The sequence below is a fragment of the Hypanus sabinus genome, chromosome 3, assembly GCF_030144855.1.
Source record: "Hypanus sabinus isolate sHypSab1 chromosome 3, sHypSab1.hap1, whole genome shotgun sequence".
Taxonomy (NCBI): domain Eukaryota; kingdom Metazoa; phylum Chordata; class Chondrichthyes; order Myliobatiformes; family Dasyatidae; genus Hypanus; species Hypanus sabinus.
Window position 1 is genome coordinate 27,739,902 of NC_082708.1, and position 24,811 is coordinate 27,764,712.

The window sequence follows — 24,811 nt, forward strand, 5'->3', positions numbered from 1 at the left end:
ATCATTGGGATAAGGTGAATATACATAGTTAAGTTGGCATGAATGAATTGGGCCAAAGAACCCTTTTTCTATGGCCATCTTGCCTGAAGAGAAGATGAGCATACCACCATCCTCTCCTCCGGTAAGATAGTGGCATGCTTGGATGCAGCAGCCTTTTCAAGACCAACCAAAAGCCTTTTTATTTTTTTAATGTACTTTTTTACAATTGCAAGGCAATGCTGGACATTAAGAATATAAGTACTGCAGGTCTACTCCATCAGCGAGTAGCTTGTTAATTGAGGAGCTGGACTTGGTGTGGATCATGTTGCTGCCTGCTACAGAAAGGTGTCAGAGGTGGTGCGCAAAGGCAGTGAGTGATTGTCTTGGACTGTTTTCTTGCAATCACAAGCCCTGTTACACATTGGTAATCTAAAACACCATAAGTCTGGTTCACTTGTTTATTGGGGAGCTGCGTGGCCTCTGTTGTAGAGAGGACTGGGGCTTCCTTGTTGCAGCCATCCAGGAGGGGAAATACTGGATTGGGGAATGGCCCTTCCTGTTGGTGCTTCCCCACCCCCCCGTGTTCAGTAGGTGGAAGATGGGCTGGATTGGGTGCTTGTGTTTGTCTGTAGAATGTTGAGTGCTTGTTCTCGCCAACAATACCCATGTACCGTCAATTTACAGGACATGTCACTCAGGGACTGGGGCTGTATTTTTTTTTTGTGTAACTCTTGGTTTGGCTAGCAACTTAATCTAGGGGAAGATGGCCTCTGGCCTGGCCAAACTTAAGAAATCTTGTCTGGGTGGATGCTGCGTGATGCGTCCCCTGTTACAAAACATTACCATGAAATAACAAACAGCACATGATATGCCATTAAACGATTGAGCTTTTTAATTCTTAATTTGACTATATGGTCAGTAAAGAAACAAAAAAAAAAGGCCCATTCTCATGAAGCAGTCTCGCGCACAAAGTTGGAGTTCACGGTTCAGTCCATTAGTTCCCCATTGACCTCCTCCAAGCATAGCTGACCCTTGGACCCTCGCTCCGTCCAGTCTGTCCAGTGGTCTACCAGCTCTTACCATTCACGTCTTCTCTCCTCATCTCTGTCCAACAAAAGACTACAAAATCTCTGCTCCCAAACCCACAAGAAAGAACAACATTCCTTTCATTGGATAGCACATATTCCAAAGCCCTGTTATCTCTAGTCATAACCCAAACATTGTTGCTACAGAGAAACCATTACCTTAGCAGTGAAACATTAAAGAGGCCATTACAGTAGCAGTGAAACCTTAGTGTGTTACACATGTGACTGTTTACTGCTATTGTATGTCTTATGTCCCTTGTGCTATATATTACTGTTAGTACAGTGTTTTGTATCATGGTCCCAGAGGAACGCTGTTTCTTTTAGCTGTATTCATGTATGGTTACAGTAAATTCCGGTGTACAAGCCGGAATTTTCAAGGTTAAAAATGACTTCTTCATGTTACCTTTGTATAAGCTGACCCCTTTTGTAGAGATTTTTGATTTAACCAGAAAAGATCACAAGATCTCTCATGCTGTTACTCGGCTTCACCGGATCCAGACCCTGGAAATTTTGTGTACCAGTACCTGCTAAGAAAACAGGCCTACACGTTGTAGAGCGTTATAAGCAAAATCTTAATAAATAAATCAGGGAGGGAAATTTTGGATTAGGTCTCCAATGGTAAAGAATCCTCTGAAATGTAACCCCCGTGAAACCATTTAGCGCCCATCATAATCTCATTAAAACATAACAAGGGGTGGCGGGATCAGTACGTCTACTCAGTATTGAGTTTGCGACCACCACGTACAAAAGATTAAAACAAATGCGATATGCTGCTGGCTTCAAGCTGAAGGTTGTTGATTTTGCTAAAGGAATGAATAATTCTGCAGCTGCTAAAAGTTTAGTGTAAACGCGAAACAAATGAGAGAGTGAAGAAAGGTAGAGGACACGCTAAGGGAAATGCCATAGATGAAATGTATAAACTGCGGGAAAACATGCTAGTGGCCAGAACTGGAAGAAAAAGTGAATCACCAGCGATCATGTGGATGCATTGTTACCAGAGAAATAATTCGAGTTCAAGCGTTGAAATGGGAGGAAAAACACTGAGGTCAGCGAAAATTTCGAAGCTACGCGAAGTTGGTGCACCTGATTTATGAGTAGATGTGATCTTGTGTTGAGACAAAAAACAAAGATTGCTCAGAAAATTCCCATGGGGTGTTGTTTATGTTCAAGAACACTGCTGGATGGACAAAGCGGGTTGCTTGAAGTGGGTTAAAGAGGTGTGGCGTCGAAGTCCCAAAGGTTTCAGGAAGGAAAGGTCACTACTTGTCTGGGACATGTTCAAAGCGTACTTGTCAGGTGAGACAAAAGCAGCACTGAAAGCTGAAAATACAGACCTTGCAGTCATCCTTAGGAGTTTGATGTCTGTGCTCCAACCACTAGATGTGAGTTTAAACAAACCATTCAAAGACCATGCGTCAACAGTGGAACGAATTTGACTCAATAACAATCAATAAATACGACCTGTCTTCCATGTATTTGTTTTTCCAAAGTTGGCATCCTCTGTATAAGCTGACCCCCTAATTTTAGGACCAAAATTTAGGGCCACATTCTTGGCTTATACATCAGAATTTATGGTAAATGATAATTAAACGAACAATTTTGTGAACTCCCTCCTGCAGCTTCACTTAAACCTTTGACTCAAGGTAGTTGCCCTGAAAAATTCAACTCCATCTTGTGTTTGCTTCATGACAGGTGACAGTAATAACCTGTGGGGCCACAACAAAACCATTCTCCATGTAGACTGGAGTCAAACAAGGCTGCACCTTTGCCCTTACCATTTCTCTATTGTAGAACTTGATGCCATTATAAACTAACCCACCTCCCTGTGCTCATGGTCAGTATCCCTCCATCTGCCGAGTTAGGTGCCTGTTGAAATGTCACTTAAACCACGATCTAGGTACCTATCACTCTGTGTTTTAAACACATATACACACACGTAAGTAGTTAGGTAATTTTAAATGCTGCCATTATCTGCCCTGATGAATCCACTCAGTGATTTTCCCGTATTTCGTAGGAGAGGTATACCACTTCATCGACTGCCATTACTGCCCCTTTAATGGAAAATTTTTGCCTTGCCTTAGCTTAATGCTGTTTCCACCTCTTCTCCAAGGTCATAAGATATAGGAGCGTAATTTAAAAACTAAAATAGAGTACAGGAACAGGAGAAAACCTTTGTGCCCACTGTGTTCTGCTGCATTAACAGCATTATCCATAATGTTTGCTGTATCTTTGCCTCTCATAATCTTGTAAGCCTTTATCAGATCTTCAGAGTAAACATTACAAGTTTGTCCAATCTCTGCTTGGAGCTAATGCCCTCTAATCCACACTGCATCCTGGTAAACCATTTCTACGTCCTCTCCAAACACTTGACATTCTTCCTATAATGGGGAAACCAAAGCTGAATGCAATATTTCAAGGCGTCCTAACTAGTGTTTTATAAAGCTGCAACAGAGCTTCCTGACTCTTGAACGTGATACCTGACTAATAAAGGCAAGCATGCCATACGTCACTTTTATCTCCCAATCAACTTTCATTGCAGTATGGACATGGACCCAATATCCATCTGCACATTAATACTTTTAAGGGTCTTGCTATTAAGTGTACTGTCTCTTTATATTTGATCTTCACATTTGGCTGGGTTAAAATCCATCTGACATTTCTTTGTACCAAAACAAACAGTTGCTTACTTTCGAATTGCTTTTTCAACGTGCTTTTTTTGGCACAATGTTGTCCTCAGCTCCAATAGACTTTTTGTGGGAGAGGACCTAATCTTGAGAAATAATGGGAAGCTGTTCAGCCTCTTTAGGATCAAGTCATCCAAATTCAGTGGTCTAGGGCACTTTTATTTCTACATGCTTAACAGCCAAGCTCCAGTATATTGCTGATGTTTGCAGAAGCGTATCAGAGAACATGCCTTCTGCACAACATGTGCAAGAGCACCTGCTGCTGTTGTACTGTAGTGCTCTAGTACTCTGGTACCATATTGCCTTCTAGCAATAAAGGTTCACAATGAGATTGGAGAAAACATACACCCTTTCTCATGTCTTGGGAGCTATTTTTTAATGAAAGCAGATATTGATGGAAATTCTGCAGAGCCTGTAATTGAGGTAAAGTGTACATGAATTTGTGACCTTGGACCTGCACAGAATTTGCAATCCATTGGGCAGCAGTGATCCTTGCCTTCTGATGTGTTTTTAAAAGCTACATGTTGGATGGCACAATGGTGTAGTAGTTAGTGTAATGTTATTACAGCTCCAGTGACCTAGGTTCCATTCCACTGCTGACTGTAAGGAGCTTTTATTTTTTCCCCTGTGACCATGTGGGTTTCCTCCCTCATTCCAAAGATGTATGGGTTAGTATTTTAATTGGTCAATTAATTGAACAACATGGGCTTGTTGGGCTGGAAGGGCATGTTACCAAGCTGTATCAATAATAAAATACAGTTGGCATCTCAAGGTGGTGGAAAAATAGTAACCATGCCTGCACAAAGTCCTATATACTTGCATAAATAAAAAGGGTAGGTGTCCTCTTTAGGCCAATATCCATAGCTTAGGAGCATTTGTTGTAATCAGCTGCCTTTTTTGGACAGACCACCTCATTTGCTGACGCTCTATTCCAAGTTCTTTAATGGAAGATTTCCAGGCAGGCAGAAGAAAAATTAGATGATATGCTCAAAACCTTATTGAAGTGTAACATCCCACAAATTACTCTGCTATGATAATTCAAAGTGGAGAAAGAGTGGAAGCAGGTCATACGGTTTCAGGAACAGGCCGGAGGTGTTGTAGTTGTTTAAATTGTTGGGTGATAAGCTCAGCACTTAGCTGGTCAGACCCATTTTGAAGTTTTGGTGAGATCTTTTTCATTCTCTGCATGAAAGTTTGGGTCCAGTCTGCTTAATGTCATTTTGTGCTTTAAATCTGCTACCCACATGTAAATAATGTTCTAGGTTGTGTTTTCACTGTGTTCTATCTGATTGGAGAAAGCCATCTCTATTCTTGTACTCAAGTCTTCTTACAGTACAGATCAATACAAACACTTGCCTTACTAATTACTTAGCTTTCATGATTAATATCACATCCAGGCTCCTCCGAGCATCAACACCAACTGTGCTATATTGCTGTTCCCTTTACTATTGTGCTCTCTTTCATTCCCCTAACTCAGATACTGCAGTGTTGTGATGATTTTACTCCCATCCGCAAATTCTGCAAGAATCTTGGATTTGTGCCAAGACTGAAACTCCTACTATCACTCGTATGCTCCTCAGGCCAAGTCAGATCTTTCTGGCCATCTTGACCAACCATTTCTATAGTGCTAAGGGCTATAACAAACAGTCTTCAGAAAAAACATATCCATGTAACACCCCACAAAATGAACAATGTCTGAATCATAGATTCCAGCTCATCAACTGAGTCAAAGATCCTTGAGATGGAGGTACGCAATGCAAATGTGTTGGCAACAGTTCCCAGCTCTCATGTACTAAATTTGCATTGCAGCTATTTTGTGGTGCCTGTTTTAAAGTATTTGTTTAAAATGTTGATTTAATTCTGTCACCATTTCCTATCAGCCACCTAAACATAGCTGTGTGAAAGCAACATAATTTTAACCTATCTGGCTGGTCATCATCCTCATCTGGTTCTACCTATCGCTCAACAATCTCTGTTCCACTCCTCTCTCGTACTGCTGTATATTGGCAATCTTTCCTCGGTCCCGATGCAGGCTCTTATTCCAAAACAGTGAAAAGTACTTTTCTTCACCTCCACAAATGTTGCTTGATTCACTGAGTTATTCCTGAGATTAGATTACATCATCTCTGGTCTCTTTTGGCTTCATAATTCATTCTACAATGTCCAATAAAGATTAATTTGTTTGTCCAGATTTCTTGTACTTTAAATGATTAGTTGGAAGTTGCAAGCCAAAAATAGAAAGTAGTTGAACTATGAGTGATGCTGATTGTGAGGAATGATGTGAGCTAGCAGAGTGCTTCACTGAACCATGCTGTTTAGGGATTGCAGCTCATTGTTTGATGTCCAACTTTGTAACCATTGAGATCTAGCTGAATTGTGAATAAAGGTGCCAAGTCACCAAAATAGAATGATCATAAAAAATAATGGGTTGATTCTCAGGATTTTCCTGGGTGCTTGAGTGTTTACAATTTTGAAACAAAGAAAAATCAAATGCATTATGTTGATTAGTAGATAAAATGAAGTTGAATTTAAGAAAATGGATGTGTCTGTCCTTTGAATGTAACCTTCAGCCTATTGAGTTGAATTAATCATTAGGAAGTATTAATTTGTGACGAGTAGTAATGCATGCGGTTGAATATTTCATTCTTTTGTCAGCTTAATTGTTAAATCAACTGCATCTTAAATGCACACATTTTTTAAAATTCCCTTTATTAAAAAAAGTGTCTTCATTATATCTGTCAGAATGCATTATGGAAAAAAAAACAGGTGAATTTTGTCAATGTAACTAATTCCAGACCCTTGGGCTTAAAGGAAAAATTATTCAAATATTTTGGGATTAATTGTTGTTTAGAACATGAATCAAACCATGTCACAGCTTTGGTTGTGTAATTCACAGCTGGTCCTATTTTGTCCTAAGTACATTTATTTTAATATTTCATTCTCCACCTACAGGCAACCATCGGAATAGACTTTTTGTCAAAAACTATGTACTTGGAAGATCGAACAGTAAGTAACTTAAAAGCATTTTTTTTAAACTTGAAGTTAAGTTTTTTTTCCATTGCTCTGTAAAGTGAAAACAATGATCACAGTAAATTTGCCATGTAAGAACATAGAAACATAGAAAACCTACAGTACAATACAGGCCCTTTGGCCCACAATGCTGGGTCGAACATGCACTTTAGAAATTACCTAGGTTTACCCATAGCCCTTTACTTTTCTAAGCTCAATGTACCTATCCAAGAGTCTCTTAAAAAACCCTTTTGTATCCGCCTCCACCATCACTGGCAGCCCATTCCATACACTCACCACTCTGTGTTTATATATTTTTTTTAAAACTTACCGCTGACATTTCCTCTGTACCTACTTCCAAGCACCTTAAAACGGTGCCCTCTTGTGTTAGCCATTTCTGCCTTGTGGGGGTGGGGTGTGGAGGGGGGGGGGGAAAGCCTCTGACTATCCACACAATCAATGCCTGTCATAATCTTGTTCACCTCTATCAGGTCACCTATCATACCCCGTCACTCCAAGGAGAAAAGGCAAAGTTCACTCAACCTATTCTCATAAAGCATGCTCCCCAATCCAGGCAACATCCTTGTAAATCTCCTCTGCACCATTTCTATAGTTTCCACATCCTTTCTGTAGTGAGGTGACCAGACCTGAGCACAGTACTCCTAAGTGGGGTCTGACCAGGGTCCTATATTGCTGTAACATTACCTCTTGGCTATTAAATTCAATCCCATGGTTGATGAAGGCTAATTCATGCCGCCTTAACCACAGAGTCATCCTGTGCAGCTACTTTGAGTGTCTTACAGACTTGAACCCCAAGATCCCTCTGATCCTCCACACTGCCAAGAGTCTTACCATTAATACTATATTCTGCCATCATATTTGACCTACCAAAATGAACCACTTCACACTTATCTGGGTTGAATTCCATCTGCCAGTTCTCAGCCCAGTTTTGCATCCTATCAATGTTCTGCTATAACCTCCGATAGTCCTCCATGCTATGCACAACACCCCCAACCTTTGTCATCAGCAAATTTACTAACCCGTCCCTCCATTTCCTCATCCAGGTTATTTATAAAAATCACAAAGAGAAGGGGTCCCAGAACAGATCCCTGAGGCACACTATGGTCATCGACCATGCAGAATATGACCTGTCTATAATCACTCTTTGCCCTCTGTTGGCAAGCCAATTCAGGATCCACAAAGCAAGGACCCCTTGGTCCCATGTCTCCTTACTTTCTCAATAAGCCTTGCATGGGGTACCTTATCAAATGCCTTGCTGAAATCCATAAACATTGCATCTACTGCTCTACCTTCATCAATGTGCTTAGTCACATCCTCAAAAAATTCAATAAGGCTTATAAGGCACCATCTGTCTTTGACACAGCCATGCTGACTATTCCTATTCATATTATGCCTCTCCAAATGTTGATAAATCCTGCCTCTCAGGATCTTCTCCATCAACTTGCCAACTACTGAAGTAAGAGATGGGGTGTTGTGTAGCAGAGCTGTGGGGGGGGGGGGGGGGTGCAAATGGTTATATAAAATTTATGGTTTTCTTTTTAGTCAGATGAAGTGCATCATTAAGGTTGTTATCAGGTCTCTATTGAATCCTGTTAAAACCTAACGGTTAATTTCAGCTTTAATATAATAACTGCTTTGCAGACCACCTTCCTCTTTTATTGTATGTGGAGCTTATTTTAGTCCTTTGCTTTTGATGCATCAAATTAACTAGCAAATGCTGGAAACATTCAGCAGGTCACACAGTAGCTGCAGAAAGAAAAATTGTTAATATTCCAGATTGAAGACTCCATCACCTGGCCAATATTTCCATCAATTTCTGTTTTAGTTTTAGATTTCCAGCATCTGCAGTTTTTGATTTGCCTTTGCAATAACTAATTTTGCTGTAGTTTCTTCTGAAAGGAAGAAGTTGGAACTCTTCATACTAAGCTGTTCAGTTGTGTTCGGCATGCAGATGTGAGATTGTTGTTCATGTCTTGCAGTTACTCTTCTTGTCCACTGTGCCTTTGTCAGGATCTAAGTCAGGAGTCCTGTGAGACAGAGCCTATACTTGTAATAAGTAGATATACTTTTAAAGAGTGAAACAATTTTTCTGAAACATGGAGAACATCTTCCTCCCTCTGAGATGCACTTTGGTTTTGCTATTATCCATTCATGGATGATTATGGAATCCAAATGGCATGTAATAGAGTGCACTGAACCTTAAACAGACAAAATTAGCCATTTTGTATAGGCTCTTTTTCTATAATATCTTCTCATTTGCAGAAGTTTTTTTTAATTATCAAAAGTATAATGTATTGTTCCCATGTGTTTTTAGTAATATACAGTTCTTGTTTAGTCATTTATCAATTCCTGATCTTGTTTCATTGTTTTCTTCATGATGTTGATATCAATTGGATTTAGTTAATCTTGACCTTTGCCTTCCAGTTTATTCTGAGATTGTCAAATACTGTGATACTTTCTATTTTTGAACTACCCCAAAGGCAATTAACCATGAATAAAGTATTGAAAATACTTATTTCAATGTTGAACACAATGTCAAGCTTGGTACGTGGAGCCCATCATCTTTCCAGAGTGCAATTTTCAAATACTAATAGCTTTACGGTTCATAATTCTGTACCATTGTTTGTGGTTTGCAGAAAATGTTTGTCTTTGGCCTATATAGTCACTAACCAATTCTTAAATGTCCAATCATTTATAAATTGACTAATCTGCACCTTTCCCCAAATGCTTTCTTTCCCCAGTCTTCTGATTATTCAATCCCTGAATTTGCATCTCAATTTGGCTTCTGCTATCATTACATATAATCTCTTCAAACTCATTGTTTTCATGACATCCAACTGTACTCTCTTTACGCATATTCCAGTATACGGCTGGTCTTCAAACTATACGTTTTTCTTGTTGATCTTTCAAATTATCTGCTATTTTGGGCAAGTGCTGTATTCTTTTGAAGCTCCTATCATCAATCCACATCCCCATCAGAAACAAGTCTAACCTCCTCCTCCTCTCATATCCAAGTTCAATTTTTATTACAATTAAGTGCTTTTTTTTAAAGTTCCATTTGAATCAAAGGGTGCATTCGGACCCTATCTCAACACAATTGATGTATTTTGTGAATATGCAGCATTTTCTCACTTTGACCATACCCTTCAGTGTGATTATATAAATCCTCAGAACTCCATCCTCCATTGTTCAGCTTTGTTTGCCTGGTCCCACTTTATAGCCAATTGACCTCCAGTAACACCATTCTTGTGCACACTGAGTCCTTTTCTCATGTTCATATTATGCTTTGGTAACATGATCCATGTATCATAGTAAGTTTCACAAGAATGTCTGTACATTTGGCTCTAAATCTGCTCCATGTGTTGTTAAACTTTTCACTGTGTTTCAATAGTTCCCACTCTCTTCATTGAAGCACAGTTTCTTTTAGGTAAACAGCACAAAGATAACTACCTTGCATTTAATGAAAATGACTTATCAATGGAATTCCCTACTGTAGCCCTAGCCACAAACATTACACCATTGATATTGCTTTCAAATTCCTTTCCTGTCCACTATCTCAGGCTGAGGCAAACTCTGCTTTAGCATCACTGTGCTAGGTAATTCCAAATTTCCTTCAGCTCCTAGGTTTATTCCAATCTTTATTTACATATGCTTGCCCTTGTAGCTTTGCCCTCTTCTGGCCTAATGTTACCTCAACATGGTTAACTCTTTTGTGTCTTTATCACTTCTGTACCAGACTGTAAGGTTTGCCTGTACCCTCCAATTTGAAATGGTGATACTGATGATCATGTTTTTCCTTGTCCACCAGTCCTTAATCTATCCCTTAAACCCTTTAGATACTATTTTTTTCCTACTCTGATCCTATGATGATGTTTTCAGCTGTTACTGGAATTTTTCTGTAACCACCTTTAGTTTTTCTCCTTTTAGATTTACTGAAAAAAAAACACTTTGAGGGAGCTTGTGAGCACTTCTAAAGTCTTCTGCTCTTTGGGCTTCCACACCTGCATTATTGTTGATAGTGGCAACATCTCAGCCTTTTCTTCAATTGATACGAAGACCATGCTTTTACCTGCAGCATAATTGCAAATTTTACCTGGTATAAATCTCTCGAGTTTGATACTGAAACAGATTGGAGCTGGTTTTGACAACAAGCCACTTCACCATACTGAAGAGACAACTGAGGCGTGGGTATTGGCTTTCACCATCTTATATTAAATGATTTTTGACAGGTATCATCTACTTTAGCACTTCTCTCGTGCAAGAAGTGCATTGTGCCAGTCGTGAATACTGGCACTCTGTTCAGTTCTGGAAGATCTGCTCTTTGGCTCCAGTGGCTAACGAAATTGATCTTGTAGGTACCTGATTTGGAATAGGTGGGTCCTTCTGTTAGATACAAGAAGAATGCAACAATGTAATTTTTGATCCATTTGTTTTAATCTCTCATTTTTTGAGTGAGAGAAACTTAACTGGGGTTTGCTGTGCACCCTACAGTACCTTAAGGTGACCAATTTTATGTGGGCTTTTATTGTTAATGCTTGTTATTTAGAAATGCAGACATAAATAAGCTACCACTACTGAGTCAGATTCTTTTTTTCACTAATGTATATGTGTGTCTTCTGGAATGACTGGACTGAAGTGGAGGCAGCTACCTAAAGCTGTTTTTTTGGCACAGCTCTGAGTACTAAATTCATTTGTAGCATAATAATCAGTCCAATTTAATGTTTTCCTGGCTCAGAACAGATAATGAAACTTGTTTCAGTTTGACAATTAGAAATTTCAGAAAATGAACAGAACTATTTGACATCTGGAATAGTAAATTTGATGAAAGCATTATCAAAATTGCTTGGAGGCTAAATTGTCCATTATCTACAAATTGCAGCAATTGGCTGGCTAAAAAAAAGAACTTAAAGTGAAACCAAACAGATCCTTTTTATTCTACCTTTTTCCTGTATGAATCATTGCTATACTTGGATGGTGTGAAAATACTCAAGCATTGTCTCATTGATCAAGTGGATAAATCTATGTTAATATAATTGATGCTTCCAACCCAGAGATTTTCCAGTGAGGAATCCAGCCACTTAATTGGGGAAAACAGTCTTGCCGACTGTACCTATAACTATATTTTAATACTGAAGTCAATATTTGAATTCATGAAATCTTGGATTGGTATGATGGCCAACTTGACTTTTAATCTTGAAAAATGCCAGTTGTTTTAGATTCCAGGAGCCGCTTTTTTGCAGTTCTACACTGACACCTAAATTAAAGCAGCTTAATTTGGTACAGATGTGCAGATGACAGAAATGTTCCAGCCCTTAATGTGTAACACTGTAAGGACAAGTTGGATATGTTTAATGCTAATTCCACACAATTATCTTTCAGCCTCTGACAGTTGCACTCCTGTTGTCCCTCACGTTAGCGCTTTTTTTTAACTTTATCCTTTTTGTATTTGAATGCTTGCTACTGCTTTTGTTCTCTTTGACCTTTTCTCCCATCCCACAGATACGGCTTCAGCTCTGGGATACTGCAGGCCAAGAGCGTTTCCGTAGCCTTATTCCCAGTTACATCCGCGATTCAGCTGCAGCTGTAGTAGTTTACGATATCACAAGTAGGTATTTGAAGTTTTCATGTTCAAGAGGGAACAGCCCTTGATATTCTTATTCCTCCCTTTTCTTGCTGTTGTTTGCCTGGTGACTAGGTGCGGTTGCAGTTATGGGACACAGCAGGTCAGGAGCGCTTCAGGAGCTTGATTCCTAGCTACATTCGTGACTCTACTGTTGCAGTTGTTGTCTATGATATTACAAGTGAGTGGGGCCTTTTGCTATTCTAACATTGGCTTCAAATGGGCATGTGCATCCCCTTCATTGCTTACGTAATAGCCTAACCTCAACAGGTCTGTGAAGAAAATCTGGTTGTGTTTCTATGACTATGGTTACCCTGGGTTAAGTTATATTGAGGATGTTTTTCAAAATTCTCCAGTTGGTGCATAACAACAACTCAAACTGTATGTAGGAATTTCTCAGTACAAAACATCCCGTTCAATTTTCCAAGCTATGTCCTTATATAGAAGTTTTTAAAAAAAGTCTTTAGTCTGCCCTATTATTTATGGAAAGAAAGACTTCCATTTATGAACGTTACTGCAGTTTATGTGCTGATTCTAGGGAATTCCAGGATTTTGACTCCTGAACTGATTTAACTGAAGAAAATGGGAGGTGTTAATTAAAAAAAGATAGGCCAATTGCTTCATTAAGCCCTAATGAAAGATTGTCGCTGCACATCCTGTACTGTGTGCAGCCATGATGCCTGTGGTATCGAATTAGATGTTCAAGATATTGGATGGCTACCAATCAAATGGATCCTTATGTACTGGGTAATGTTGAGCTGCTTGTGCATTGTTACAGCTCCTCCATGCAGGCATGCCCCTTGGATCCAGCAAACTCTGTGGTTTGTGGCATGTTTTTGTTGGAGTCTAGAAGCGACCTATTTGTTGCAACATTCAGTGAATAAGGTTTGCTCTAGGAACCACACTGTTTATGTAGTTGATACATCTCGATTCATAGAAAAGTTAGGATACAGTAGATCATTTGGTCCACTGTTTCGCTGAAGCTGAAGAGAAATTGCCCCCCCCCCCCATATCCCATATGTTAGCACTGCGTCTGTGATCCCAAGTTTTGTTGTTTTTCAAGTAATTTTTGTCTCTACCACCAAGTCAGTAAGTTTCAAACCCTGTATTATCTGGGTGAAAAGATATTTGCTCATCTTCCATCCAGTCATTTTATCATAAACTTAAATATATCACCCCTGTTGTTTGATGATTCTACCAAGGGAAATAATCCTTCCCTTTTACTTTATCTGTGCTCCTCATAATTTCATACATGTCATTAGTTTCCTTCAGCTGCTTCTGTTCTAAAGGGGACAAGTTTAGCTAATCCAGTCTTTCATTCTAGCAGCAGTTTTTCAGAACTGAAATTCTCTGCAATTTACCGGTGCAATCACTTTCCTGCAGTACAGTAGCCAGAACTATAACTTGGTTAAGTTGTGTTTTAACTACTGTTGCATACATGTATAGAATAACTTCCCAACCCTTAACATCTAGGCCTTGGCTAACCAAGGAAAACACTTGGTATACCCTTATTGATTTGTCCTGCTACCTTTAATAGATGTGGAGGTAGGCTTGAATCCCCATATGTCTCAACATCACTCAATATCATAATAAGTTTCTGTTCTCCTGCCTTATTTGCATTTCTCAAAACACAGCATTAGTCCTGCCTTTGGATTAGATTCCATTTGTCACCTTTCTACTTTGATGACCAGACCATCTATATCTTCCTGAAGTAACATGTTTTCTTCCTTATTGGTCACCATAGGGCTAAATTTTTACTTTGTCTATAACTGTATGTAAAACATTACAAAATCCAAGGGACCAAGTACTCAGCCCTGTGGAATTCCTCTGGTAATGGCCTTCATTATTAAAGCTGTCAACCATTGCATTTCCTTTCTCTTGACTCAATTTTGGATCCAATTTGCCAATTTCTATTAGATTGCATGGGTATACATTTTTTTTAACTTGTCTGTGTGTCCCTAGTCAATACTGGTTTAACATGCTGATGGTAGGGGTTTTAAAAGTGGTATTGGAATTAAGTGTCAAGAGGTGAAATAAAGCATACTTTGAGATGGTCATTACCTGATACTTGTATGGTTCAAAAGTCAGCTTTGTTGATTAACACAAATTGTTGTTACCCAGGCGTTTCTGCTTGTTGATTTTAAGACCATATCACATAGGAGCTGAATTATTCCATTTGTCATCTCCACCATTCAGTCATAGCTGATTTATTTTCCCTCTCAAGCCCATTCTCCTTTCTCTGCTTTAAATATACTCAATAACTTGACCACCACAGCTGTCTGAGTCAGTGAATGCACAGATTCACCAACCTCTGGTTAAAGAAATTCTCCTCATCTTTGTTCCAACTATTCGAAGCCTCCTCTCCACATCCACTCTATCCAGATTTTTCAGTATGTCCTAGGTTTTCTGAGATTCCTGTCCAGGCCCAGAGCCACTAAACGCTTCTCATTCATTAACCTTTTCATTCCCAGAATCATTTTCATTAAACTTCACTGGACCCTCTCCAATGCCAAATATCTTTTAGATATGGAGCCTAAAACTGCTCTTGATACTGACCAATGCCTGAAAGTCTCAGCATTGCATCCTTTATTTTATATTCTATTTCTGCCACAGTGAATGCTAACATTGCATTTGCTTTCCTTACTGCCAACTCAACCTACTAGTTAACCTTTAGGGATCCTGTACTTGGACTCCCAAATCCATTTGCACCTCCAGCTTCTGAATTTACTCCCCATTTAGAAAGTGGTCTATGCCTAATTCCTTCTACCAAAGTGCATAACTATGCCTTTCCCTACACTATTTTTCACCTACCATTTCATTGCCCATTCTCCTAATTTGTACGTCCTTTTGCTGAATCCCTGCTTCCTCAACACTATTTGCCCCTCCACTTGTCTTTGTATCTAGCCACAAAGCCATCAGTTCCATCACCCAGTCATTATTTATGGTGAAAAGTAGTGGATCCAACAGTGATCCTAGCAGAACAGTAGCAGCCAACCAGAAAAAGCCCCTTTTATTCCCATTCTTTGCTCTCTGTCAGTCAACCAATCCTTTGTCCATGCTAGTATATTTCCTGTAATATCATGGGCTTTTGTCTTGTTTGGCAGCCTCAGATTGCTTCAGTATACAAGAAATTGTGCAGACTACAGACCATAGCCCCACTTCCCATCTTTATCAAGGAAAGAAGATAACAAAACGTTTGCTTCTCTGAGAATAAATGCACCATTGCCTGGCATTGTTATTACCCTCCAGCAATTGTTCCACCACCAGAACATTGGTGCTTTCTGCTAGGTGTGACTCTATCACTGGTGAATTTTGCCCCTGGGGTCTTCCTGTTGCATCCATTTGATTACAACAAGTATGTTCACTTGCCTTATGGATTTTCATTATTATCAAGTAATGATTGCTGTCATTCTTCATTTCTGGTCAGAAGACGTACTTTGCTTGATCTGGTGACTTCCAATTGAAATAGAGGTGGCTGTTTCCTCCTTTCTCCTTTGTAACATGCGCTAGCAGAAACTGTATGTTTTAAAGTGAACTCTGTATTGAGGTTAACTTTCATATTAAACAGGTGATAAATGTTTTGGAAGAATCTTGAATAGGCTATTTGACTCATCATATGTGCTCTACCATTCATTAAAATCATGGTTTATCTGCTTAGATGCGGATAACTCTACATTTCTTAATATCCAATCTCCTGATCATATTGCAACAGAGTAGAAGATACCACTAAAGCTCCTCAAGATCACTGTCATCTTGCTGTTGTCTCTTGACTTAATCTAAATTCCTTAGTAAATTTTACTGATTTCACTATTTAAAAATTTCAGTTATTCTGGCATCTGTAGCCCTCTGGTGGAGAGTGATTCAAATTTACAGCTTTGGTTGTTGGCATTGGCTGGCCCATCTGTAAATTATACACTGAAGACTTCCAGGTTCACTCTTTCAAATACTCTAACAGTAATCAGGAGCTATTAACATAATTTCATCAAAATTTCACTGCCCATTTGTTTGAAATTGTTGCTTTCTTTTCCTGTCTGACTTTATAAATTTTCATTGTATATGATCTTCTGAAGGAGGAAATTTTTATCATTACCATTTATATTTGTGCACCAGCCTGATTCTTGACTCCATAGAGAGGAGATGCATATTTTTCTGGATTCACCCTATTTCAATTGTGTCTCAATATTGTAACCTTCAGTGGAAATCCTTTTTAGCTTTCGAGAAAGTGGTCCTATTCTACTGTCTCTAAACAACAAACTCACTATTCCAGCAACTTGTCCAGTGAATCTTTGCTGCACTCTGTGGCATGTATAACCTTTTTTCAGAAAGGAATTCAGTTCAGTACACAATAATCCAGATATCATCCAGTCCTCATGCAATGGTAAAAAGAAATCTTCTCTCGTATCTTCGCGAATTTAAGACCAGCATACCACTTGCCTTTCTAATTGCTTGTTGCATGTTGTAGTGGCTACTCAAACAAACCAACACCGCTTAGAGACTATGTGGGGTTGGGGTGGGGGGGGGGGGGGGGTGTTTGATCCTGTATGACGTGCTCTCCAATCCAATAACAAGGTTCCAAAATTGAAGACTAACTTCAATCTTTTATTAAGGGACTAGCAAAACAATCTTGAGGCAATTTTTAAAAAACTAATGAAACTTTCCCTTGCATGAGGAAATTTGCAGATGCTGGAAATTCAAGCAACACACAAAATGCTGGTGGAATGCAGCAGGCCAGGTAGCATCTATAGGAAGAAGCACTGTTGACGTTTTGGGCCGAGACCCTTTCCCTTCCTCCTCACCGGCATCTCCTCCATTCCCAAACATCCACCCTCACCATCTTCCCACTGCCTTAACAGTGATAGAGTTCTTCTTGTCCTACCTACCACCCCATGTGCTTCCCCATCCAACGCATCTTCTGTAACTTACACCATCTCCAAAGGGATCCTACCGCTGAACATTAACCCACCTGGCTTTCCACAATGATCACTCCCTCCATGATTCCTTTGTCAATACACCCCTCTCACTAATCTTCCTCCTGTCAGTTAACCCTGCAAGTGGCCTAAGTGCTACACCTGCTCATTCACCACCTCCCTCACCTCCATCCAGTGCTGCCGATGCAGCTTCCTCTACATTGGTGAGGCTCATTGATCACCTGCACTTCATTCATCAAAAGTGGAACTTGCCAGTGGCCAAACATTTTAATTCCAATTCCCATTCCTGTTCCAACATGCTGCTCCATGGCCTCCTCTTGTGCCAAGGTGAGACAGGGTGGAGGAGCAACACTTTGTATTCTGTCTGGATAGCCTGAAATCTGATGGCATGAATGTTGATTTCTCCTTTCAGTTTGAAAAAAATCATCCACCCTCCTCCCCTCTTCTATATATGGGAGGGCTTTATCTGTGATGGACTGAGCCATATCCTACTTTTTGTAGGATTTTCTGTACAAGGGTATTGATGTTTCCATTTCAAATCATGATGCAACCAGTCAATACACTTTCCACCACATATTGAAAGAAGTTTGAAATTTTAGAGGCGCTGCCTTGCTTTCTTTGTAATGACACTTGTGTGCAGGACCCAGGATAGATCCTTCAAAATGATAACACTGAGGAATTTAAGATTGCTGACCTTCTCCACCTCTGATTGCCCTTATAAGTTCTGGCTTATGGACCTCTGGTTTTGCCACCTGAAATCAACAGTCATCTCTTTGGCTTTACTGATATTGAGTGAGATGTTGTTTTTGCAGCATTTCAGTCAGATTTTCACTCTCCCTCCTATATGCTGATTTGTCACCTCCCATGATTTGGCCAGTGACGGTGTATTTGGGAAATTTCAATATGGCAGTGTAGCTGTGCTTACCCTGAATTGTAAGTATGAAGCAAGTAGAGCAGGGGGCTAAGCACACATCTTTGCGGTGCATCTGTACTGAGGGAGATTGTGGAGGAGATGCTGTTGCCAAACAGAACTGACTGGGGTCTGCAAGTGAGGAAATCAAGGATCCAGGTATTGAGGCCTAGGACTTGAAGCTTATTGATTAGTTTTGAGGGGACTAGAGCCATAGAGAAGTACAGCACAGAAGCATTCCCTTTGGCCCATCTAGTCCATACAGAAACCATGTAAACTGACTACTCCCATCGACTTGCACCAGGACCATAGCCCTCATATCCCTTCAATCCATGTACCTATCCAAACTTATCTTAAACATTGAAATTGAGCTTGCATGGACCACTTGTGCTGGTAGCTCATTCCACACTCTCACGATCCTCTGAGTGAAGAAGTTTCCCCTTAGACTTCTCACTTTTCACCCTTAAGCCATGATCCACCCAACCTCTGGAGGAAAAAGCCTGCTTGCATTTTCCCTGTCTATACCCCTCATAACTTTCAAATCAACTTTATCTTCTGCTTTCTAAATACAGTCCTAACTTATTCGATCTTTCTTTATAACTCGGGTCCTCCAGACCCAGCATCATCCTTGTAAATGTTCTCTGCACTCTTTCAACCTTCTTCACATTTTCTTATAGGTAGGTGACCAAAACTGCACACACTACTCCAAATTAAGCCTCACCAATGTCTTATGCAACCTCAACATGATATCCTCTATTGCTTCTACTGCGGTGGTGAGGTCACACTCAGGTTAGAGGAGCAACACCTTATGTTCTGCCTGGGTAGACTCTAACCTGATGACATTGATTTCTTGAACTTCTGATAAATGCCCTCCCGCCCCCTTTCTCCTTCACCATTCCCATTTCCCCCTCTCATCTTATAACCTTACATGCCCATCACCTCCCCTTCCCTTTCTTCCCTGACCTTCTGTCTTCTCCTATAGATACCCCCTTCTCCAGTCCATATTGCTTTCACCCATCAACTTCCCAGCTCTTTACTTCACCCCTTGCCCTCTCCTGCTTTCACCTATCACCTACTACTTTGTACTTGTTCCTTCCCCCCTCCCCCCCCCACACCCCCATCTTCTTTCTTAGATTTCTTATCTCTTTTTTTCCAGTCCCGATGAAGGGTCTTGGATTGAAATGTTGACTGTTTCCTGTTTTCCATATATGCTACCTGGCCAGCTGAGTTCCTCCAGTATTTTGTGTGTATTACTTTGATTTCCAGCTTCTGCAGATTTTTTTCTTGTTTGTGATAACATCCTATCTTCTGTGCTCAGTACTTTAATTTATGAAGACCAATGAGCTAAAAGCTTTCTTTATGACCCTATTTACCTGTGATGCCACTTTCAGCTAATTATGTACCTGTATTCCCAGATACCTTTGTTCTTCCACCCTCCTCAGTGCCCTATTGTTCACTGTGTAAGACCTACTTTGGTTGGTCCTACCAAAGTGTAAAACCACTCAATTGGCTGCATTAGATTCCTTTTTCCATTTCTCAGCCCTTTTTTTCCAGCTGATGCAGATCCCTCTGTAAGCCATGATAGTCTTCCTCACTGTCCACTACACACCCAATCACGGTGTCATCACAGATTTGATGATCCAGTTAACCATGTTATCATTCCGGTCATTGATATGGATGACAAGCAACAAAGGACCCAGCACCAATCCCTGCGACATACCACTAGTTACAGGCCTCCAGTCAGAGAGGCAACCTGCTACCACCACTCTCTGGCTTCTTCCACAAAACCAATGTCTAATCCGATTTACTAGCTCATCCTGAATGCTGAGCAAGTGAACCTTCTTGACCAGCCTCCCATGAGGAACCTTGTCAAATGCCTTACTGAAGTCCATGTAGACAACATCCACTGCCTTGCCTTCATCCACTTTGCTGGTAACTTGTAGTATTGAATGTCGAGTTGTAGTCAATGAAGAACATCCTAATATTTGGACTGCAAAGTCACATACAAATGTGGATTGAGGGAAGAGCCAGCAAAATGGCATTTGGCATTGGACTGTTGTGAGGGCAGGCAAATTGGGAGTGCATCCAGGAGGGTAATTTTTATCACCAGTCCCTCAAAGCACTTTATCACATTGGATGTAATTGCCACTGTGTGATTGTCATTGAAGCAGGTTTTCACATTCTTGGGTACTGGTACAATTGAAGCCTGCTTGAAGCAAGTGGGTACCTCACATTGCTGAAGTGAGAGGTTAAAGATATCAGTGAATGCTCCAGCCGGTTGATCAGCACAGGTCTTTTGTGTATTGTTAGGTAACCTGTCTTGGCCGGATGTTCTCTGCAGAGTTACCTTTCTGAAGGATGTTCTCATATCAGTCTCAGTGACTGAAATCATAGGGTTGTTGTGGGAGTCCGTGAAGATAGCTCCATGTTTGGACGGTCAAAGGTGTTGAGCTCATCTGTGATTGTCACCTATGTCACGTGGTTCCATTTTGTAGGAAGTGATAGCATTCAAGCCCTGCCACAGCTGTTAACCATCCTTCAGTTGTTTAAGTATGGTCTGGAATTGCCCCTTCCCACATGAGATGGCTTTCTGAAAATTGGTACCTGGACTTCTTGTATTTAACTTAGTCACCAGACCTGAATACTCCTGATCTCAGCAGATTGCAGATCTCCTGGTTCATCCAGGGCTTCTGGTGAGGGAAGACTGAATGATATTGTTGGGGCACACTCATCAATGACTGTTATAAAGTCCGTGACAACTGTGGTACATTCATTCAGATCCTCTAAGACCTTGAACATGGCCCGGTCTACTGACTCGAAGCAATCCATAGTTTGTCTGTAGCCCTCAGCAGTTACATCTTTGTTGGCCCTATCACTGGAGCCTTCTGCCTGTATGCAGGTAGGAGAAGGATAGCTAGGTGATTAAGTTTCCTGAAATGCCGTGCAGGCATTTCTGATCGTAGTGTAATAGTGATTTAGTGCATTGGGACCCCTCGTGCTGCAGGTGATATGTTGATGACCATTGGGCAGAGTTTTCTACAAACAAGCCTGTTTGAAGTCCCTAAAAATGATTTGAAAGGCTTCAGGGTAGGCTGTTCCTTGTTTGCTAATCGCGGCATTCACTACATTGACATATGTTTTTAGAGGTATATAACCTGCATTTAGGATCATGGAGGAGAACTCTCTTGGTAAGTAGAATTGTTGACAGTTAATCATCAGATTGTCCAGGTTGTGGGAACAAATGTTTGCAGAGACCACTGCATCCAAGCACCACAATAGTTTATCATGAAATACAGATCGCAACCTTTTGCCTTCTCTGAATCAGCAGTCCAGTCCATCTGATTTATTGAGAAGTCTTCAGGGAGCCCTAATTCCATTTTCTTTCTAATTGCATTTTCGTTTCTCTCTCTCTCTTCTCCCCCCCCCCCCCCCCACCCCGTTAAATAATGTTATCAAATGTGAAGGCAGCAAATGCAGACAACTCTCCAGACAAGGTATAAGGTTCCTGTAACTACTTTGAAATGATAAGAATACTTAGAAAGAATAATTCAAGTTTTTTTCTATCTTCTATTAGCATCAAGGTAATTGCAATACCCAAATAATATTGTTTAGCTTGGTTTCTTAGTTCTAATACACCTGATTTTGAAATTAAGACATTTTGCTTTGGAATCCTTTTAGGTCCATGCTGTTCTCCCTGGTGACATCAGCAAAGGGACCTGGCTGGATTGCAAACACGACTTGAATATTTCTTACTGAGAATACAAACTCAATTGGATTTTTCAAGGCTATTAAAATTACTATTTCTTTTTGCTTTTTATTTGGTGGTTGACCTTTTATGAAGCTACATTTTCAGCTGCTTGATTTTCTGTTATTAGGTTGTAATGTCACTAGAGAAGCCCTTCGGTTTATCAGCCAAGTGATTGGACATCTGTGTGAAAGTGGTTGACAATACTGCCAGTAAAGCTTGTTTTTAATACTCATGGTCCACACGGGTAGATTTTTTTTCCTGCAGTATGACAGGATAGATGTGGGTGTCCTTGCTTCTATCTCCCACTAGCTATTTTCCATATGAATGCTGAAGCTAATTAGAATACTAAGTCATGATAAATTAAAAAATTAGATTTTCAGTCGTGAAGCTGGCTCACTTCGCTATGAAATGTATTTTACTTGGGGTGGTTTGTGCCCAGTTTCTGAAAGGGGCAGTTTACCCCCATTTCATGAATTTTGAAGAAGAAGCAATGAGGAGCCATTGCAAATTTCATTAGAAATCTGCAGATTTTTTCAGTTTTAAAGTGAAACATGGCAATTATAAGAACTGTCTTCCATTTTGAAAGCAGGTAGTCCCAAGTTCAATAAAAGATTGTTTCCCAAGAACTAGTATTTCAACTGATCCTGGAGTAACAACATTGTGCACTTTTTCTTGTATTGTCATTTGTTACGTGATTTTAAAAACTGCCAATTTTGTGCTGATCTGTACCAATAAATTAATTAAGGCTACACATTCATTTTGTGCAAGATCTTGCATAGCAGAATCCTTAACAGTCTGCAAACAAAGTTGCACTGAAGAAATAATCCCCTTGATTACTGTTAAAGCCCAAATGGGCTGGAAATGCTTACATTGTCAGCATGAAACACAACCATTTTAATTTAAGACCTGGAGCCGTGCAAAGTATGGATTCTGCATGTTCCCTCAATCATAGACGTGTTACAGTTGTACTCGGCATGTGTGCATGTAAATATTGGTTTCGGAATTGAAATTGATTTGAATAAATGTGCTGCATTGAGACGAGAAGAAAATGGTCCCATAATATGTCACACTTCATTGGAAATACTGTTTTCAAAGTAGTACTCCTGGAAAAGGTTCAACAATGAACTTGTTCCAGGAATTTAAAATGAGGTAAAACAAATGCACTGCCCATCCAGTTCTGATAAAAAGATTCCTTTTCTCATGCTAAAACAGCTTGGGGTTATTTGTCATTGCCAATAGCAGACCCTATTGAAATTTTGTTCATTTTTCGAGAATTTTAGCAATGCAGTTGAAGTTGACTAGTTATTGAGGCCCTTGTGCAAAATCCATTGTGGTGCAATAGACTGAAGTTGCATTTATCAGCTTGCTTAAGACCTGCCACATTTGTAGCTGAATTGATGATAATGAGCTGCCTCCTTATAGCTTCAAATAGAAACTGTAAGTTTGCTGAAATTTGCTTGATCTTCCAGCTACATGAAACAAAAAACTGGCTGCTGGAGACAGATGAAAGAATTTCTTATTTTTGCGCACAAACTTGGACTTGTGGCCAAGGTTGCAGGGTAACTGTTCTGAATATATTTTCATTCATTTCAAAGAGCTTGGCCCTGCAAGTTCTTCTCATTATTATTATGAGGCGGTCTTATGGTGTCGTTAATGTTCTAAAAGCAGGTTACTAAACTGTCTGTTAAGTAAGATGTTTTACGTGACAATTAAGTCAAATTATCTGAAAACTCAAAACTGCTTGGAAGGTGTAACCTTAAAATCTGGATCATCAGTGAAAATCTGACAGTTTGCCTTTTCAGTAAAGTTTTAGTCTTCAGAATTCTCCCAGGTTAGGTTTGCAATGATGTTTGCTGAAATTTGGGTGGTTGGGTGTTGGATGGTTCTAATCAGAAGATCTGAATCTAGTGTGGTGATCAATAGCTGCCACATATTCATTACCCTCTTAACATCACACAACTTTCATAAATACACAGCATTATTTTAAACAAAAAGTTGCCCTGGTGAAAGCTTCCAAGCTTGTTCTACCAGATGCCAATCTTGAGTTTGTTTCCAGTATTTGAATAGCACCCAGTCTGAGTTACAAGATTGATTAACTTGGCTGTTTTTTTTAGTAGGCAAAACTTTAGCAACCCATCCTCAAATCACTGTTGTTGGAACCAGTGCTTCTCTATGGAATCTGTAGTTCCAAAAATAGTATGTTTGATTTACTTTTAAAGCCAATGCTGGATCCAAAGGTCATGAACAATTTTTAAGCATATTGGTGATGCTGAAGATGCATACAGTAGCGATAAGACTTGTGTTAATGTACTTGGTAACATTTCTGAAGTTGATAGAATTTACACCACCTCATTTGTGATTGACAAAAACAGCTTGTTGCTAACAATTTGCTTCATTTGGGAATGATGCAAATAGTTGGATAACAGAAAGATAAATTTACTATAAATTGAGACTGGTGAAAAATAAGTCCTAAGTGAATTGTTGGAAAATTGAAATGTAGAAATACTTGTGGAAGGCAAGTAAGCTAAGGTTAAGATAGGTTGGTACAGAGTTGCTGAAGTACAGTTATTTTCAATAAATAAAAAAAAATTAAAAGTAATATAATTTGAATGTAGAGATACCATATTGGAGAGTCAGAAACCCCAAATAGTGCAACTAATATTTTATAACCTCTCCCTTTCATCTGCCTCTCTTGCCTTCATCCCATCATCCTCACCCTCACTTGCCTTTTCTCTCCTCTCCGCCCCGCCCCGCTAGAAACACAAATAACCCAACTACCAGAAGCTATTATTTTCAATATTTATCCGAGCTCCTTATCCATAAATTT

At 39.8% G+C, this 24,811-nt stretch overlaps 1 protein-coding gene across 6 annotated transcripts in view; it reads left to right on the plus strand.

The window, feature by feature from the left end:
- Window positions 1–24,811, plus strand: part of rab6a (RAB6A, member RAS oncogene family) — a 92,366-nt gene that overhangs the window by 52,616 nt on the left and 14,939 nt on the right. For 3 of the 6 annotated variants that reach the window (XM_059963947.1, XM_059963949.1, XM_059963945.1), the window contains 2 exons: window positions 6,701–6,754; window positions 12,474–12,579. In XM_059963947.1, the coding sequence (XP_059819930.1) occupies window positions 6,701–6,754; window positions 12,474–12,579 (160 nt within the window). Of the gene's footprint in view, window positions 1–6,700; window positions 6,755–12,277; window positions 12,384–12,473; window positions 12,580–24,811 lie in introns of all 6 variants that reach the window. The other 3 variants (XM_059963946.1, XM_059963948.1, XM_059963944.1) reach the window with 1 other exon arrangement.